The sequence below is a fragment of the Rosa rugosa genome, chromosome 2, assembly GCF_958449725.1.
Source record: "Rosa rugosa chromosome 2, drRosRugo1.1, whole genome shotgun sequence".
Lineage (NCBI taxonomy): Eukaryota > Viridiplantae > Streptophyta > Magnoliopsida > Rosales > Rosaceae > Rosa > Rosa rugosa.
The window spans coordinates 58,138,849-58,158,186 of NC_084821.1; the positions used below are offsets into that span (position 1 = coordinate 58,138,849).

The following is a 19,338-nucleotide window of genomic DNA, read 5'->3' on the forward strand; positions in this document are numbered from 1 at the left end:
AGCAGGTCCCTCTCCAATTGCGTCTCCAATTATCATCGGCCCAAATTTGGGTTCCCTATATTGAAGTCGGAAAATTTCGATCAGATTGTTACCAAGTGTCGAATGTGGGCCTTGGATTGTATTGACCTAGTCTCTGATATGAGGCTTGTGTCCCAATTTCCAAAGTGGGAATTGGATTAATTAATTTCACGTGCAGACCTAAATCTAGGTTGCATGTGAGGGGGCGTGTTGGCGAGGAAAGATCCCACATTGGAAAAGTAACAAATAAAATATAACTTATAAGTGGGTGGATCACACCTAATTGTACCAATGCTTTTTGTGATTAAAACCCAACACCTATCGGGTGGTTAAGTTGGGACAGTATCGGTACAATGGTGGGCCACGGGCCACGCTTGTCGCTGTTTAACAAGCCCCATGCCCAAAGTCATTTATTAAATCAGAAGTACGTAACCGAAAGGGGGACATAAAATCTGAATCCGTGCATGCTACAATAAAACATTGAACATCATCTAAAACAAACAAACTAGCAAGGTGAACAAGTTTATCAAATACACCATTTGCTTTACAGTAAATATGCCGAATTGTAAAAGATTGAAAGGCATATACATAATCCTTTACAATCATCTAAAATCCGGCTTACCTCTGAGATATTCTACTCCTTACTCTGAATGCAATAATTAACAGGGTAAAGTCACTTTCAACATCTACTTACAACCAATCTTGGTGAATACTAAGCAGAATACCAGCTCTACACGCCTCAGCTTTCAAAAGGCGTAGAGTTTATCAAAAGGCTGAATAGAGTTTCTTTTTTTTAAAAAGCAGTAATTTCATTATTGTTGTAATATTACAAAAAAAAAGGTCATATTTGGCTCAACAAAAGTGAATTCTCCGTATAGAATATTGTAGTTGCATACGCTTAACACCTAAGGCTCCCATAAATATTATAGAGAGTACAGAACATCAAATAAAAATTAATCTCCATACTCAAATTTAAACTGTTTAGTAACCAAAATAATAATCCAAGGGGCGAGTACGTAGAGGTTCTGAATGATCATGCTTATTTATGAAAAACAAAAATGAAAACGCCCATAGAGGAGGAGAAAGGAGCGGGGGTAACATCCTTACTCCTCCAAAAGGCACAATTCTTTTCTTTTTTTTTTTCTTTTTTATTTGTCAGAACATACAACTCAAGTCCACTAGACCACATCCTCAAAAAAAAAAAAATCCACTAAGCCAAAATAGAAACAAAGTACATCAAATGTTACACATTACGAGATAGAAAAAGGAAAATCATGACATAGCTAAGTTTAACACTAATTTTATTTTCTTTCTTTCGATTAAATTTTCCTCTGGAAATTAGCTATTTTCAATGCAACTGCCACCGCGACCTTGTCTTGGATGCTATCAAAAAATTGGAAGTAGGCATACCTCCATGACTTCTTTATGAGTAATGTGCCACAAACACCCCAAAAGCCTATGACAAAGCCGAGCACTGCACTGATGTAGAAACCAAGCTTTTGATCATCTTCAGGTATTTTCCCACGATGAAAAGTGGGTTGTGGAGGTGTGTCATCTCCTGGGCACTTGTTTAAAAGGGGAAACCCACAAAGTAATGGATTGCCTCCATAAATATTGGTTGAATCATCAAGTGCTTGAAGTTGGTTGCCCAAAGGAATTCTTCCGCTCAATTCGTTGTAAGACAAATTCAAGTGAGACAAATAGGTTAAAGATGAAATACTCTGAGGAATTCGTCCCGAAAGGTGGTTGCCTGAGAGATCAAGGAATTCGAGAGACCACAAGTTTCCAATTTTCGAGGGAATATTTCCACTCAGATGATTCATCGACAAGTTCAAGATAACCAATGCGAAGAGACTGCAGATTTTTTCAGGGATTTCACCTTCCAAACTATTTGAGGAAAGATCTATGCTTTTTACCCACCTCAGAGTCTTGTTATATTGGAATTCTCTTCCTCTGGTCACCATTATTTGTTGTTCATACGCATGATATAAGGCATAAGCATTGAACTTGAAATCTGTTAGAGTAGTCATATTATTCAAACACTTTGGTATAGTACCTGAGAGGTGGTTATGACCAAGATCTAGGAGGTGAAGGTAGCCAAGATTGCACAATTGCTGGGGAATATGTCCACTTAGATAATTGGATGGTAGTCGTAAGATAAACACCTTGGATACATTTGTTCCTATCCATGAAGGTAGGTTTCCAGTAAATCTATTACCGCCAAGATCAATACTCCTGACCCCTCAGGTTGGTGCAATTTCCCAAGGCCATCGGGATTTCACTATCGAATTTGTTGTTCTTCATCGACAACATAAAAAGTGAACCTGGGATACCCATTGAACTGGGAATATTTCCTGAGAGATGATTGTCTCCAACATCTACAATGTATATATCACCCCACATACTCCATGCTTGAGGGAATTCTCCAGAAAGGTTGTTGCTTCTTAGAGAAAAGATTAACAACTTCTGCATATTGCAAACAGAGAATGGAATCGTGCCATTCAAATAATTTTCATAGAGATGCAATTGTAGCAATTTTGGAAAATGTTGGTCAAAAGTAAATGGAATTGGCCCGGAAAATGAATTGAAAGCAAAATTTAGGTAGGAAGCCTCCTTACACAACCAAAGCGGGAGTGAGCCGTGGAATTGATTATGTCTCAAATCTATAGTCACTAATTTTGGAACTATCAGTTGGACTGGAAGCTTTCCACGAATTTGGTTGAAAGATAAATCCAAAAATTGGAGTTGGGAAGATATTTTCATGAACCATTCGTCTGGTATGGAATCCGAGATGCTTGTATTGCTTAGAGCGACATATACTAGTTCAGTTTGAGATAGAAGCCATAGTGAAAAGGCAAGACCTACTTGACAGTTCCTGATGTCAATGGTGTCAAGCTTGAAAGGAGGAACCCACTCATAACCCACATTGAAAATGATGGAAGGTAGCGGGTTGGGAACACTGATATTGCCCAACGCAATGTATGTTAACTTCGCGAGATCTATCAAATGGGCTTCAGTTAAAAAGCCTACCAATGAGTTGCCCGACAGGTCTAGATGAACTAGCTCAGAGAGTTGTCCCAAACTTTCCGGGATGGATCCATTCAAATGATTGTCGAAGAGGATAAGGTACTGCAAATGGGGGAGCATCCCTAAGGAGGCAGGCAATTCGCCTACCAGCTTATTACTAGACAAGTCTAGTGACTCCAACTTATTATTTGCACAACCTGATAAACCATCCAAAAACTCTGGAATACCCTGATCAAATGCGTTTCCAGCAAGAATTAGGGTCTTTAGGTTGCAGAGATTTCCAAAGAATTTGGGAATTGGACCGTGAAGGCCATTAAGAGATAAATCAAGTTCTTCCAATGATTTCAGGTTAATGAAATCATTGGGAAAGGGACCGCTGAAAGAATTCTTGGCCAAGTGAAGTTCTCTGAGGCTAGTTAGATTAACGACCCACTTTGGAAATGGAGACTTAAAATCATTGAATGACATATCAAGGATCAAAAGTGATGTGAGTTTCATGGTGTGAAGTGAAGGTGGAAGGCTTTCAATGTTGCATCTAGACAAGTGTAACTCTAGCATGGAAGGAAGCATGTTAACAACATGTAGCCAACTGGCTCCTGCATTGCTAAGGTCCACTTCATTCAGATTGAGGTATTTTAGAGAGGAGAGATGAGAAAGCCAATTCAAATTTATGGAAGAAATTTCCAATAAGTAGTTACCGCTGAGGTCAAGATAGTTCAAGTTTGATAGGTTACCAAGATGAGGTGAAATCTATCCCTCAAAAGATGAAGATGAGACATTGAGATACTTCAGACTTTGAAGCTGACCAAAGAACTTAGGAATTTGAAGCCCTTGAAAGTCATTCGAGCTCAAGTCTAAGTAACTCATATATTTCAAGCTAAGCAAAGAAAGATTTATCTTACCCCCCAAAAAGGACTCATAATAAGCCTCCAACTCCCGGTCTTCAGCATCAATAGATGGAGCTGGACTTGTATTGCAGAGGTCCATCTTTTCAACATGACCAGTGCGGTTGTTGCATGAAATCCCTTTCCATTGACAACAATTTTGACCCTACCAAGATGATAGCCTACCCGAAGCATCGATAAGATCTACCTTAAAGATGAGAAGCGCACTTCTCTCTTTGTCGATGCATTTCACAACTGGAAGGCCATCTCCCAAGCAGAGTTTACTAGTGTTTAGGCATGAAGAGGCTAAAAACAAAAGGAGGAAATAGAGAGCAATATTGAGATGATAGACAGGGTTGGGACAGTTTGCAGAACTATCCATAATTTAGGTTTGCTTTGTTGTGGATGGCTATTATTGAACACATCTGATGGAATTTATAGAAGGCTACGAGCAAGTAAAATTCAATATTAAAATATAATTCAATTTGTTTTCCACATTAGTCCTCGGCCATTTCACAAGTTTGCACGTCTTTTCAAGTTCATAACAAAATTGGTTAATTAATAGGTATGTACATTAGACTAAACCGATGTTTTGGCTTCATGGTGGATTTTGGCATTTTGCAAACCCTACTTATCCTAGACAGGACTAAAATAATATCTTATATGTGTGAGGAATTGAGGTTGTGTAAGTAATAGTGTAGTACCACCAAATTCTAATGAAGATGGTAATTATATATTAGGAAAAAAATATCATTTTGGTCATTTAATTTTGATCTGTTTGACACTTTGGTCATTGACTTTTAAAAAATATCACTTTGATCACTCAACTTTAACATCGTTTGACATTTTAGTCACTGCTGTCCTTCACAAACCGTTAAAATTGAGGACGTTTTGGTCAAATCATTAAAAGATAAATATGAAAAAATTAAGATTAATTTGAGCCTTCTTGAAATCATTTTCTTGCAAATTGCAATCGCATAAATGAAGGTTTCGATCAGTTGGCCTCCATGACCAAACACAATAGTCTCTCCCTCTAGTCTTATTAATCCATTACAAGTTGAAAGCTCAAACCTTGTAAAAGATCATTATTCTCTCACAGAGAGACTCATAATTAGATCATTAACCAAACTTAGACTAGACATTCTCAACTTCACCGCAGACTAGGACCAAGTCCTCAAGATTAAGAAAGAGTTATCAAGGCCATCAACGCCTTGGCTTCTCTGTGCAAAGATAAGGAGCAGCTCTTCATCTAGAACCTACTGCTATTTATAAGACGAGTTTATTTTCCTCTTCTGGGTTGATTAGGGATTGAATCATTTGGTGAAGGGAAATTTAAGATTGAATCTTTTTGGTTAGGAGGATTTAGTTGTGTAATTCTTCATAATTTTTTGCTAAATTGAATTTGGAAGCTTCTCTACTCATGGAAATGGTAATTGACATTCTTTATTTTTCTGGGTTTTGTTGTTCACTTCTACAGTGAGATAGATGTTTTTAATTTGCTAGCTGCAAAGATATGATATTTTGATAAAGTTCTCCTTTATGTTTTATGTAGGCCTGGGCTCGGTGCGGTTCGGTTCGGTTTGGGATTGAAACCGCAACCGCACCGCATTATTCGGTTGCTTCATTTTACAAACCGCAACCGCTTTTTACATTGTTTGGACTGCATTTTCGGTTGCACCGATTTACCGGTGCTGTGCGGTGCGGTTTGCACCCAAAACCGCATATTAAAACATGCAACCAAAACCTGGAAATTTGAAAACCTGCAGACTTGAAAAAAAAGTGGTGCAAAAGAGAGCCAAATTACACTAGTACAAAGCATATTAAAGGCTTGCTAATACACTCAGTCTGAATAGATTCAAAAATCAAATTACACTTAGACAAAGCATTTCCCAAAGTTTAAATTAACCAAATGCCGAATCTAAGAATGGGAGTTCATCAAAGTGCCAAATTACAAACCATTCCCCAAGTCTAAATTCACCAAATTCAGAAACTGAGAAAATATTCAAATAAAATGGCAGTCCAACAAGCAAGCAAACTTCCTCCAAGCAATCCAGCTCCTTCACTTCATCCCTCAGTGTCACTATCAGCAGTAGCACCTCCATCTATCCATCAAATTTCAAACAAGTGCAAAACAGAAAAACAAAAAAAGTAAGCCAACTCTACAACTCAAGTTCAAAAAAAATTAAAACGGTGAAACCCTTACCAATTTCTAGCTTTTCCAACTCGGCGTACAGCTGCAGCTCATCTGTTGTTGGTTCCTTAAACACATTAAATCCAGCTCCCCTTAGCCAATCACTCAAGCAAACTAATCCCTCAACCATCTTAGGGGTAAGGGAAGCTCTAAAAGGATCCACTACCCTTTTTCCAAGGCTAAATGCAGCTTCGGAAGCCACGGTTGAAGCAGGTACAGCGAACACATCTTTGGCGATTTGGGACAGAATGGGGTATCTTGGAGCATTCTCCTTCCACCAGGCCAAAATTTCAAACTTTGGGTTCGAAGGGTCTTCTGAAGCTTCCAATAGATACTTGTCCAGCTCATTCTTGATCACCACCACGTCTTTCTCTTGCCGCAAAAGCTTGAACTGAAGCAGAGAAGCTGCATGACTATCCTCTTGAACTTGCTGATGCGTAGACTCAATGCTTGGCATTGTCACGTTCCTTGAAGCCGCTGCAGCAGCTGGATCTTCGTCTGCAATTGAAGGAAAAATTGAGAAATTAGAGTATTTATATTCTAATAACTATACAAAATAATAAATGTGAGAACAGAAAAAACAAATAAAGAGTAACCTGCATAAAAATCAAACAACGAGCTCAAGGCTGTTTTCACTTCATCGATCTTCACTTGCACACATCCTGGGTCTGCTTGCAGCTTTGGGAAGAAAAATTCAAGATACAATAATTTGTATCTTGGATCTAAAACCACAGCAATAAGCAGAATTTTGTTTAGATCTTCAAGATGCAGCCAATACTTGTCAAACTTTTTTTTCATCGAAGTGCCAATGCTAACAAGAAGAGGATCCTCACTAGCTATGCACTTATCAAGCTCACCAACAATTGTGCACATCCAAAGGAGAGGCTCATTACTAGTTACGTGCTTAGTGGCACTAAACTTCAAGGTTGCTTCATAGAAGATCTTGAGAAATTTGACCAGCCTTGCTGCCTTTTCCCAATCTGTAGCTCTAGGAGGCCCTTGTCTCTTGCTTCCACCCACTCTCTCTTGAAAGTAATTCTCAAATTGCTGATCTTCATCCTCAAGCCTCGTAAAAGCATTCTTGTACTTGCATGCAATATCCAACATGAAGTATGTTGAATTCCATCGTGTGCAAACATCTAAAGGTACAATTCCTCCCTTGTGCTCAATTTTTTCTTGAGCTGCACACTTCCTAAACTTCTCTAATCTTGCCGGTGATGATCTAATGTACTTGACAGAATTCCGAATGCCATCAATGGAGGAGTCTAGCTCCTCCATTCCATCCCTCACAATGAGGTTCAGAATGTGGCAGCAGCATCTCAAATGGAGAAAGCTGCCTCCCAACACCAACTGATTCCAATTTCCTATCTTCTCCTTCATGTAATCTACGGCCACCTGATTTGGACTTGCATTATCTACAACTATTGTAAAAACCTTCTCGATCCCCCACTTAATCAAACAAGATTCAACCAGCTTACCTATTGTTTTACCCTTGTGATTTGGAATCACACAAAAGTTTAAAATCCTCTTGTGCAGCTTCCACCTAGAGTCTACGAAGTGAGCAGTCAACACCATGTAGTTAATGTTTTGGATACTTGTCCAAGTATCCGTTGTGAGTGAAACCCTTTCCTGACTACTAGCTAAAAACCCCCTAATTCTCTCCCTCTCAGCCTCGTAAAGCTTCCAAATTTCTCTAGCTATTGTTCTCCTAGAAGGTGGCTTAAACTGAGGCTGAGTTACCCTCATGAAATCTCTAAACCCTTCATTCTCAACAAAAGAAAATGGTAGTTCATCACGAACCACCATTTTCGCACAAGCTAGCCTACTAGTTTTCTTATCATAAGCAACAGCAATTAATTTACCTCCACTGTCTACCGAATCGAAGGTCAAGTACTTCTGCCTCTTATTCGGGGCATAAAGAGGTGATTTCTTGCACTGGAACATCACGTGTGTCCTCATTGCTGTTGTGCCATTGCTTCTGGAGTCGCTTGCATAGGTTTGAGGGCAATACTTGCACCTTGAACGCCCTGGCTTCATCAAGCTCCCATCTGCATTCTTCATTTTCTCGAAATGCTCCCACACAATTGAGCTATTCTTCCTCTTGTTTGTTCCATCTTGTTCTTCACTTTGTGGGGGAAGTGGTGGAAGAGGTGGTATTGGAACATCACTTTGAACAACTGCAGCACTCGGACTCGGTGTGGGGGTCGTCCCTATGCTAGAGTCTGCAGTTGCAGCTGGTATAGAAGTCGGAGTTGCAGAAATCCCTTCCATAATCTACAAGTAGCCAATCATCCAAAATATTGAAATAACAGAAAACAAAGATCTGTTGTGATCACAATACATGTCAAACTGTAAAGTTGTATCAACTGATTACAAAAAGAAAAGAAAAAAACAAGACGCAGGAATAGTAACACACCATCACCAGTTCACCACCAATCCACCATAGTTAGTTAGTTACAAAATAATGAACACAAACTAGTAGCCAGAAAATAAAACAACACGCAGGAATAGATCGAATATTAACAAACCATCACCACCAATCCACCATAGTTACAAATTAATGAAATTGACGTTATACCCACAAGCAGAAGCATTACCGAGAGGGGAGAAGGGAGGCGCCGGAGGCGATTGGGTTCTGGCCTTGAGAGAAGGGACACGCGAGAGAGGCGCCGCTGGCGTTGGGGTTCTGGCCGTGAGAGAAGGGACAAGCGAGAGAGGCCGCCGGCGGTGGTGGGTAGTCCGTAGTCGTGTGAGACTGTGAGAGATGAAGGAGAGATGCTGTGGGACTCTGGGAGATCTTCGATCTGAAATCTGAAGATGAAACTGAAAGTCAAAAATGAAAAATGAAGGGAGCGGCCGCAAGGGACTAGGGTTAGTCTCCAAATCTCTAATAATATAAAAAATTATTAAAATAATTATATATATATATATATTTTAATAAATCGGTGCGGTTCGGTTGCATTCGGGCGGTTCGAAGTCGTGAACCGAAACCGCACCGCATTAAGCGGTTCGGTGCGGTTCCCTGATGAAACGACGTCGTTTTGATTGCGGTTCGGTTGCCGAACCGGAAAAACCGGTTCGGTTCGGTCGGTTACCGAATTATTCCCAGCATATGCCCACTCCTAGTTTTATGAACTCCTCTGGTGTGCAATTTTGTGAACACAATTATGAGTTATAATTGCATATGCGATCAGTAATGCACTAATGCAAGGTCTGGGAGATGTATTGTCTTTTTTTCTTTTTTTTTCTTGGTTTCTATGAGATGTAGGTTAATTATGTATGGAAATAATAATTTTTTTAATATGTATTTATGTTTATAAAAATATTTTTATGATATGATGAAAATATCTTGAAAATGTATAATATTTAAAAAAATTTAACGGTGGAGTTAACAGTAATACCAAAGTGATAGCTGGTGTCGAACTTGAGTGACTAAATTGATATTTTTCAAAGTTAAATGACTGAAGTGTCAAATAAAGAAAAGTTGAGTGACCGAAGTTGTTATTTTTCCTATATATTATCACCTAAACAGATAAAAACTGATTGAGCTTCATTATATGCAACAGGCCAACAGTATAGTTTGATCTCATGATGTTTCATTGTTGTGGATTAGATGAAAGTGATGAAACTGTGCGGTTGTATAATTGTAGTTGTGCGGTTGTGTCTAATCAAAGTGGTCTAAGTCAAGTATGACTTGGTCTATGTATGGAATCTATTGCGAAATTTCTTTGATGTTGAAATATCCATTTCCATCTCAAATCACCATCCTAGTATGAAGTATATATTCCTAGTCAAACCAAAATCATCGTTAAATGTAGCTAACATCCCGTTTAATAAGAATCAAATTCTCTCTTCTAAAGATGCAACTCCCTTATGAACAGTAACTCCCCTTATGAATAGTGTGCTGACGCTTTTGCCCTTTTGTGTTTTAAGGAATTGCACAGCCCACCTAGCCCACCTGTACGATTTATGTCGCGCCGTGTTTTCGTCTTCCGCGTGTCTTCTGCGCTTTTCTCCACCGAACGACCGCTTGGGGGAGAAACAGGACATCAGAAAGTGCTGCAGACACCACTCAAATTACCATCTTCTGTAAGCAAAAAAAGTTCAAGATAGAGAGAAGAGTGATAGTAGAAGAAGCAAATCAAATGGGCAATCGGTGCAGCGTAGTTTGCTAAGGACACCATCATTGCCACCGTAGGGACGCCACACCTCAGTTCTGTTTGCCCAAAGGACTGAAATTCATCATTGAGAGAAAGAGAGAAGCAAGAAGCACAAGAATAAAGCAGCTTCAAATCCTTTGCAGTTTGATAAGGTTGGTAGTGCAATTTCATTTGTTTCCCATAATTGGAAGAGCTGGAGTTATCTGATTGGTTATATATGTATATATGAAATTGACAGGGGAAGAAGGTAGATAGTTCAGAGAAAAGGAAGAGGGGGACGGGAACGAATCAAAATCGGTAATTTTTGTTTTTTTTGTTTTTTTTTTTTTCCAGAATCACAATTCTCCAAATTTTTTTCCCTTTTGAGTTTCTGGGTTTCCTCTGTTTGCATGGTTTCTGGGATAATTGGAAAATCACAATTCTCCCAATTTTTGTTTTGTTTTTTTTTTTTTTTTTGTTTCTTTGAGTTTTTGGTTTTCCTGTGTTTGTATGGTTTTTGGGATCATTGAGTTTTTGATTGTAGAATCTTAATGTATGAACATTGGGAGAGACGATTCCGAGGTTTTTTTTTTTTTTTTTTTGTTCCTTTGGGTTTCCTGTGTTTGTATGCTTTTTGGGATCATTGAGTCCTTTCAGTTTGTGATTGTATGATCTTAACTCGAAGCTTATATTTATGAGTTGTGGTTTATGGCTTCAAATGGGAACTTTTCAGATTTTACCATTATCATTTCGCAACTTAATTGGATAATTGAATGTGTATGTTGTTTTATTGCATAATGCTTTGGGTAGAAGCAAAATGAAATCTCTTCTGCAAGTAGTTTACTTAAACCAGTCCTCAAATATGAAAACCAAAACAACCCTAAATGCCAGGAGGAAATGCTGCAAGAAACTTTATGATTGCTGCTATTTTTATAAGTTCAGTAGTTAGATAATTTATACCATATTGAAGAGGCTTTGTTATCTCTTTCTGTCCGACCATTATGTCGTTTTTGAAGAGTTCAGTAGTTAGATAATTTATACCATATTGAAGAAGCTTTGTTATCTCTTTCTGTCCGACCATTATGTCGTTTTTGCAGAATATTGTTGTAATGCACTCTTATGTTCAAATAAACAAATAATACATTCTTCCTCTCCACAATTTTAGCTCACCATTATTAGAAAAGATGTTGGACAGAAGCAAGAAATACCATAAAACATACATGAGGGATATTTACTAATTAAACATACATGAGGGATATTAATGCAGACATATATCTAGATAAAATTGATTTCCAGTTGCAAGTTAGTTCAGTTAAAATTTGCATATAGGTTAACTCATAGTAGCAAGCACATAAAGGCTATTATCAAGATTCACATATTTTGATTAATTCATATGCAAATGTTATCTCCAATGTGTTGAATTATCTAATTGTATCTGTTTTTGGTGTTGGAGATACAATTTTTTAAAGTCATTATCGTCGTGCGTTATTCTGGCAAAAATATGGGCATACCAATCATTGTCTATGCATTATGCTAAAAATTTTCACCAATAGAACTCATATGTTCGTTGTCATTCATTAAAATCATTGTTGTCCAGGTAATGGATTAATTTTTTGTCTTGATTTTGGTGATGCAGGGGTTTATGATTGTTAGATTGAGTTTGTCATGAACAAGGAGAAGGAAGGTCATTTTTGGAATTGCATTGAGGAAAGCACGAGAGCTGCAGGTAAGATACTGTTTCCTACATTATGTTTCCCCTGTTTTGGTTTCTGAAATTGCTCTAATTTCCATATGAGTCAGACCTCGCTTAAAGTATTCAAGAGATAGTGCAAGGTGAAGCGGCAATGATTAGAATGTTTTCATTTTGCATGGCACACAGTAAGCAAGTATACTCATGAATTGAAATACATTTTCAATGACTACAATGACAGAACTATGAAGAAAATATACACAAGCATTTTTTTTAATTATGATATCTTGGTGTGATGTCAAGGATTACCACTATTTTCTTCTGTGTGAGTTTTTAAGTAAGAACCTGTAAATAATAAACTCAAACATATATTTTACACAAATCAGAGAACCAGAAAAAGAGCCAAAATAAATAATGAGCACAATGTAAATAATAAAAGTAACATCCAATTTGTTCTGATTCATTGTTCTTCCTTTTTATTTTAACATCCAATTTGTGCTGATTCATTCTTCTTCCAGATTTGTAGGTGACTATTTTCAGCAACAAACCAACTACAATAAAAAAAGTGAAGTGGTCTGCAACTAAATATGTTATTTTTAGAGATCGATCGACTTTGGTTCAATCTTGAATCTCTAATTGCTAGCTAGCCGGGTTCAAATCTTCTTCATTTGCTTCTGAGATCAACATCAGAGCCAACCCAGACTCGATTACAGAATTCCTCAGTTGGGGTGAATCCTCATCTCCTTCTTTCCAATTCTTTCTGTCAGTATAGGTAATTTTCATTTCTTGCTCCGTCATGATTATATATTCTTCGTTTCTTCAATCCACACAAGATCAAATATCACTATGTTGATCTCATAACTCAGTCTCTCATTTCTCAAAATTTGCTTTACCAAGTTATAGTAATGAACAACAAATTTTTAGTGATTTTGTTTGTTTCTTAAGTGTTGTTTTTGCCATTTTCTCTTCTTTGGTTGCTTTGTTCAAAGTGATTAATTTACTTGCCGTGTTCTTCTGTCATTTGTTAGTTTTTTGTCATACTAAGTTGCTCTTTCTACTTTTCTGTTGGGAGCTTCTTATGACAGTCCATATTGTGCTTTCCATGCTTCTCAAACGAGATTTTTACAATGATATGTACGTCAAGCATTTCTAGCAGGTTGTTAGTCAGAGGAGATGTTCATCAATCATTACTGTTAATATTGATTCCTATTAACAGACATGGCGAGAAATAAGATTATTAGTATACCATGCACTTCACTAACTTAAAATCCACTTTTGATAGAGATCTAAAGTTATCTTTTCTGATTAGAGAATCCAATGCTCTCTAATGGTTACTGATCATTTTTTTTATTGTATTTCTTGCACTCTTGCAGGTTATAAGTGGCTGCCCTCCAACTCCACCGGTAACACCCTGCTTCTGTTACGTTTTTATTAACTTCATAAACTTTATACATTCACTGTAATGCTTAGATAATAGAACCAAGCCTTTAATTCCCTTCGTTATGATTTTCCGCCCTTCATGTCTGCATTTTATGTGCTCATTAGAGAGCATTGGTTTTTGCCTTTGCTTCTATTATGGAAAACATTTCAATTTGGATAATAAATAACCATGACCCTGTCAATTTGGTAAATCTGGACATTTTTCTGGATATTTTCTTTCAAATAGCCTTTCGAGCTTTTTTTTTCTTACCAAGCAAACAACCCCGCTGAAGTTAGATTTGTTGTGTTTTTTGTGTAGTTGGAACTCAAAGAACTAATCAATTTTCTGTTCTTTTACAGCATAGATATTCTTTACATATCATCAGAAACAAACTTTGCTGATCAGAACACAATTCTCAGGACGCTACCTAAAACTAATTCATTTAGCTCTTAAGAATAAGTAAAACTCTGAAAACAGCATATTTTTCTTTTCATACTAGGTGCCAGATTTTTGGTGTGTCAATTTATTTATTTATTTATTTATATATTTTTTTAGCCTTTTGCTTCTGGTTCGAGCAGCTTTGTGTTTACGTTTGGCAGCTTTATAATTAATTTTAAAAATTATTGCTGTTCTGTTTGGATTTTTCTGGCATGATCTCTAGAAAATGTTAAAAGAGTAATCCAAGTGATATATCCAAGTCATATAAACCAAATCTTAAAAGAAGGAATACTTTGTTAATCATTATCTTTATAAATACTAGAGTTTTGCATTGGTTACTGATTTTCTTCACTATAAACCATGAAGTTTACAGCAGTTGATGATGTTTTTACTTTGATCACCATCTAGGTAGCTAGGTATCCTAGGTTCTGTAAGCATCTTCTGTGTTTGTGCATCTAAAGTATTATGATATTCAGTAAATACTTTCCTTTTATTCTGCAGATCTGAGGAACAGTTTGCTGTCAACTTCTTTAGCTCTTTCGGCTTCAGATATAAATATTCCAGGTTGTTTGTGTAAAGCTATTGAAATTTTCTATGTAAATTGTCTTTAATGGTTGCTGTTGTTCTTTTTTCAAAAGTGAGCACAGTTTCTTAACTAATGGGAATAATGATGTTGATAGTACACATTTCATTTATCATTATATCCGGGTAGTCTTGAGTATATTTTTTTACTGCAGAAAGTCACAGGATCATGTGATCGTAAATGAAGTTCTGTGTTGATGCATTTCGCCTAAGAAATAGTAGTTCTCCAAAAATTAATCGTCATATTATAGAATATTTATGAATGATGTATGATTAGTTAATCATTTATGTACAGAAATGGCGGTTCGACATGGAAGAAATAAACAATATATTGTTTTGGGTGAAAAGAGAAGTGAAGATGAACTCAGCGTTTCACAAAGTAGTCAAGAGAATTTCTCGAATATGAGGAGGAAAAGACAAAAGCAAAGAGCTGGTGATTCCACTATGGTTGAGCATTCAATTTCATCTACTGTTGTTGGTGTTACAGCCGCTGTACCTGATACTGCTGGTAATTATTATATGCATTCGTTATCAATATTTACAGTTTTGTTATATATGAAAAATTAATTTCAATAATTTAGATAAAGAATCTAATGAATTACTTGGTTCATAATAAGTTATCTACATTGGTATTAATAGTTTTTTTTTTCCTTCATTTCGGCTCTTCAAGTATGCTAATTTTTGTTAATTTTCTTTTCAGCTATGCCATCATGTCCAAGGGCGAGAAAAATGCGTGTCGATTCTCAAAAAACTGTAATACATCTTATTTGTATACTTATAATCAATTATGAATACGTAATTAATAATGAGAAAAGGAACAGGTACATACCCTTTTCTTCATTGATTTTCCTTTGTACATGTTTGAATGTGAAAAGGAATTCAGGTGTGCCAAAAATTGGATCTTTGGGAAAGTTTTGGAATTTTGTTATTGAAATTCTGAGTGGGTATTTGGAACCTCTGTTTTCTGTCAATTTGGGTGCAATCAATTTTGGCATATTGTCTAATTGGTCAGTGATGAGTGTTTGATCTTAATGAAACAAAGGTATTTCCTAAGAGTTTAGTAGGCGACAACATGGTTTATTTTTACTCTCAGAGATGGATTGGTACTCTTTTGCTATTGAGTTGTTGTCCTGGAACTCATGCTTTTTAAATAATTGTGTGCAAATTTTTGGAATGGCAGAGAAGGAGATGGAATACAGGGTTGAGTTGTTCAACAAGTAGGTTTTCTGCATGGTATTTTAGTTGATGTCACAAACGAGTAATGGGGTTTTTGCAAGGTAGTATTTGAATCCAATTTTTTTTCTATCTCAGCTCCAATAGTTTGAGCAATTAGTTCGGGTGCTTCTTTGCCATGTCACAAATCAGTGCTGGTTATGTAAATATTTGTACAAAGAATGGATAAAGCTTAGCAAGCAAACAACCCCGCGGCATCGCGCGGGCGGGATTATCTAGTTTATAACTATTGAGTCATCTAATTCACCGGCCATGTCAATCAAAATTCACATTTATAATTTATTAACTTCATTTTTCACCATATATGTACCTAATTCACCGGCCATACATATATATGAATATATATATATATATATATATATATATATATATATATATATATATATATATATATATACAGATTTTATCCAGAGCGGAGGTCCGCTTTGAAATTACGGAGTGAACTCGCTTAAACCAATCGACGAACTGAATCTGTCCAACCTGAACCGTACTAGCTTTAAGGCAGTTATCAATGCCTTAACGGTCATCAATTTGGCTGAAAATTTGCAGAGATGATCTATACACTAGTACCTAAAAATTGAACGGTCGAGATGTAGATGTGCGACCTAAAAGCGACCCAAAACTCAAAGTTCACTCCGTAATTTCAAAGCGGAACTCCGCTCTGGATATATATATATATATATTTATAGGATTAAATTCAGTTTACCCCCCTAAGGTTTGGGGGTATTTCATGTTAGTCCATGTCCTTTCAATTTAATCAGTTTACCCCCAAGCTTTTCAATTTCAATCAACCGTGTCCAATTTCTACTATTCGGTCCAATTTAGACAGTTAAGTTTGACTTTTGAGGGCTAAAATGGTCATTTCAAGACAAAAAAAAAACTATAAAAAAAAAAAAATTCTGTTTTTTTTTTTTCATTTTAAAATATTTTTTCCATTTTTTTTTATATAAATTTTGTCTTCAACCTATACACCACAAGTTATAATAGGTTTATAAAAACAAAAAGATACTCTAGGTGGTTGAAAGTCGCTCGCTAATTTACAATATTTATGACATATCTCCGATAAAGAGAAGAATTTTAAGATATATCCCCAATAAAGTGAAGAAATGTCTGTGTAAAATTATTTTTTACAGATATTTACAGATAAAGTGTAAAATCGTGAAGAAATATCTGTGTAAAATCATTTTTTACAGATATTTATAGATAAAGTGTAAATCATTTTTTACAGATATTTCTTCACTTTATTGGGGATATCTCCTAAAATTCTCACTTTATCGAAGATATATCACAAATATCGTAGATCAGCGAGCGGCTTTCAGCCACCTAGAGTATCTTTTTGTTCTTATAAACCTATTATAACTTGTGGTGTATAGGTTGAAGACAAAATAAAAAAATAAAAAATAAAAAAACAAAAAACCAGAAAAAAATAAAAAATAATAAAAAGCAGAAGAAAAAAAAATTTAAAAATTCCTTTTTTTTTAGTTTTTTTTTTGAAATGACCATTTTAGCCCTCAAAAGTCAGACTTAACGTCCAAATTGGATGGAATGGACACGGTTGAGGAGAATTGACAAGCTTGGGGGGTAAACTGATTAAATTGAAAGGACATGGACTAACATGAAATTACCCCCAAACCTCAGGGGGGTAAACTGAATTTAATCCATATATATATATATATAAGTTCCTTCTCAACTATGAAATTTGAATCAACAATCAAAATGATTGTGTTTAGCTTTAGAGTACTGTTGGAGATTTTTTTTATTTTTTTTTGAAATAAGAATATTTTTGTTAAAATTAGTCATATTATAAACATTTAGTCATCCAATTCACTGGCCGTCATTTATAATTATTAACTTCATTTTTCACCATATATGTACCTATTCATCGGCCACACACACCCCCCCCCCCCCTCCCACACACACACACACACACACACACACACGCACATATATACAACTTCCTTCTCAAATGCGAAACTCATTTTCGATAACTATGAATTTGAATCAACGACAAGAATGATTTTGTTTAGGTTTAGAGTACTATTTGAAAATATGTTTGTTAAAATTAATTAAATATACAACTATTTAGTCATCTAATTCACCGGCCATGTCCATCAAAATTCACGTTTATAATTAGCAACTTTCATTTTCACCGTTACCTAATTCACCGGCCATGTTAATCAAAGTTCTATGGAGCGGCATGGAAAACATGTTACAGGGAATCAGACCGGACGAGATTTGTTGGTTGAAGACTTGAAGTTAATTAGTCAGCTGGCTAAAAATGTTCCCATGTACTTTGAATCTTCGTTATTTTTAACGTCTAAATCATTGAATCTTGCAAAAGGCAAAAGGAGAAAGCAAAAACATCATATATAGTTTGATAATATGTATTGAATCAAATCCACGGTCACGTACAGACAAGTTTGAAATTTCCTAGATATGATGTCTCCTAGGTTCAAATGTCCAATATCTATATGGCAGCCATTTGCTATGGATTCTATAGGTTTTACAAATTGAAGATCAATGCAGTCAATTTTTGCGACGACTTATATTATTATCCTAAGCAAAAGTGGTTATTCCCTCGGAAACTTTCAATATTTATATGACCCTTTCTTTCTAGTTTCTTCGATTTATATTTTATACATTGAACACTAGTCCTATCCAAAGATGAGAATCTAATTTCCTATATACGAAAATAAGGCTTTCTCGGCTGGTAATGTGTAAGTAGGAACACGCCGGGTGATAACTCTCAACACTATCTGAACCTGGCACTAAGTGAGCAATTCCAACAACTTTTCCATATTTTGATTTTTCTATATTTTAGGGAAAAATGAGTCTCTTTTGCTCCAACAGATTCCCTAATTTTCCTCATTTTAGGGATAGTGAGGAAATAAAAAATCAAATTCCCTGAATTTACAGCAATCTCTAAAATTTTAAGAAAGAATTATGGAGATTTTAGAGATTGTTATAAAATAGGGAATCTGTTGGAGTTGGAGAAGAAAAAGAGGCTAAAACTTTGATTTTTGCTTTTCTATAACACAGAAATTATAGGGAAGCTGTTGGAGTTGCTCTTAGGATGTTACTTGACAAGAAGCCCGAGTATATAAGAACAATATATAAACTGTTTAAGTTAGCCACTGACTTGATGACTAGATTTTGACTCCAATATATACCTCAGTTTCGACGCAACAAACCCATTTACTGGTAATGAAGAACCTTTCTAGCTACTTCTCTCATCAACTGTCACCTAGATTTTTTTTTTGGGTAAAGGAATTGCATTATATTAAGAAATTGGAATGTTTACATCAGATATCAGTACATTGAATAGCCAAGAAGGCCCATCATCTACCCAAGCTTGAAATGCAAGAAACAAAAACGCATGCCTAGCTAACAAATGCTTTGCCAAATTACATTTCGTGAGATATATGTACAAATAACTGAACTAAAGAAATGAAAAAGGGTCTTCGCTTCTTTGATCAAGTTTCCCTCCACTGACCAATCATCATCCTCTGCAAGCAAATAATTAACCGCAAATAGTGAATCCATTTCTAGAATCATGGATGCAGATTGAAAATCGCTTGAAGTATGGATTGTAAGCCTAAAATTGCAGCATACAGTTATGTGGACCTCACACTAAAGAAACCATGCATTCCTTTTGAAACTGCCAAGAGTAGTTCCCCTCTCTTACTGAGTCAAGCATCCCCTAATCCCCTTAGACC

The 19,338-nt window shown here is 36.2% G+C and overlaps 1 protein-coding gene and 1 pseudogene across 5 annotated transcripts; one reads left to right on the forward strand and one right to left on the reverse strand.

Moving 5' to 3' along the window:
• Positions 1-1,325: 1,325 nt before the first annotated feature.
• On the reverse strand, positions 1,326-4,311 carry LOC133733181 (receptor-like protein EIX2; annotated as a pseudogene).
• A 5,671-nt stretch (positions 4,312-9,982) lies between these two features.
• On the forward strand, positions 9,983-15,836 carry LOC133728781 (uncharacterized). Of its 5 annotated transcripts, none has more exons than XR_009856006.1 (8): positions 9,983-10,432; positions 10,519-10,577; positions 11,896-11,985; positions 12,476-12,721; positions 13,323-13,352; positions 14,309-14,371; positions 14,685-14,897; positions 15,090-15,215. XR_009856006.1 is itself a non-coding variant. In XM_062156225.1 (2 exons), exons 1-2 carry the CDS (start codon positions 14,687-14,689, stop codon positions 15,413-15,415), a joined length of 537 nt encoding a protein of 178 aa, XP_062012209.1. In that variant the 5' UTR covers positions 14,394-14,686; the 3' UTR covers positions 15,416-15,836. The 5 variants fall into 5 exon arrangements, 1 of the variants encoding a protein (XP_062012209.1); XR_009856005.1 differs by having other exon boundaries at positions 9,985-10,432; positions 12,468-12,721; positions 14,309-14,374; XR_009856004.1 differs by having other exon boundaries at positions 9,987-10,432; positions 12,468-12,721.
• The last annotated feature ends 3,502 nt before the right edge of the window (positions 15,837-19,338 follow it).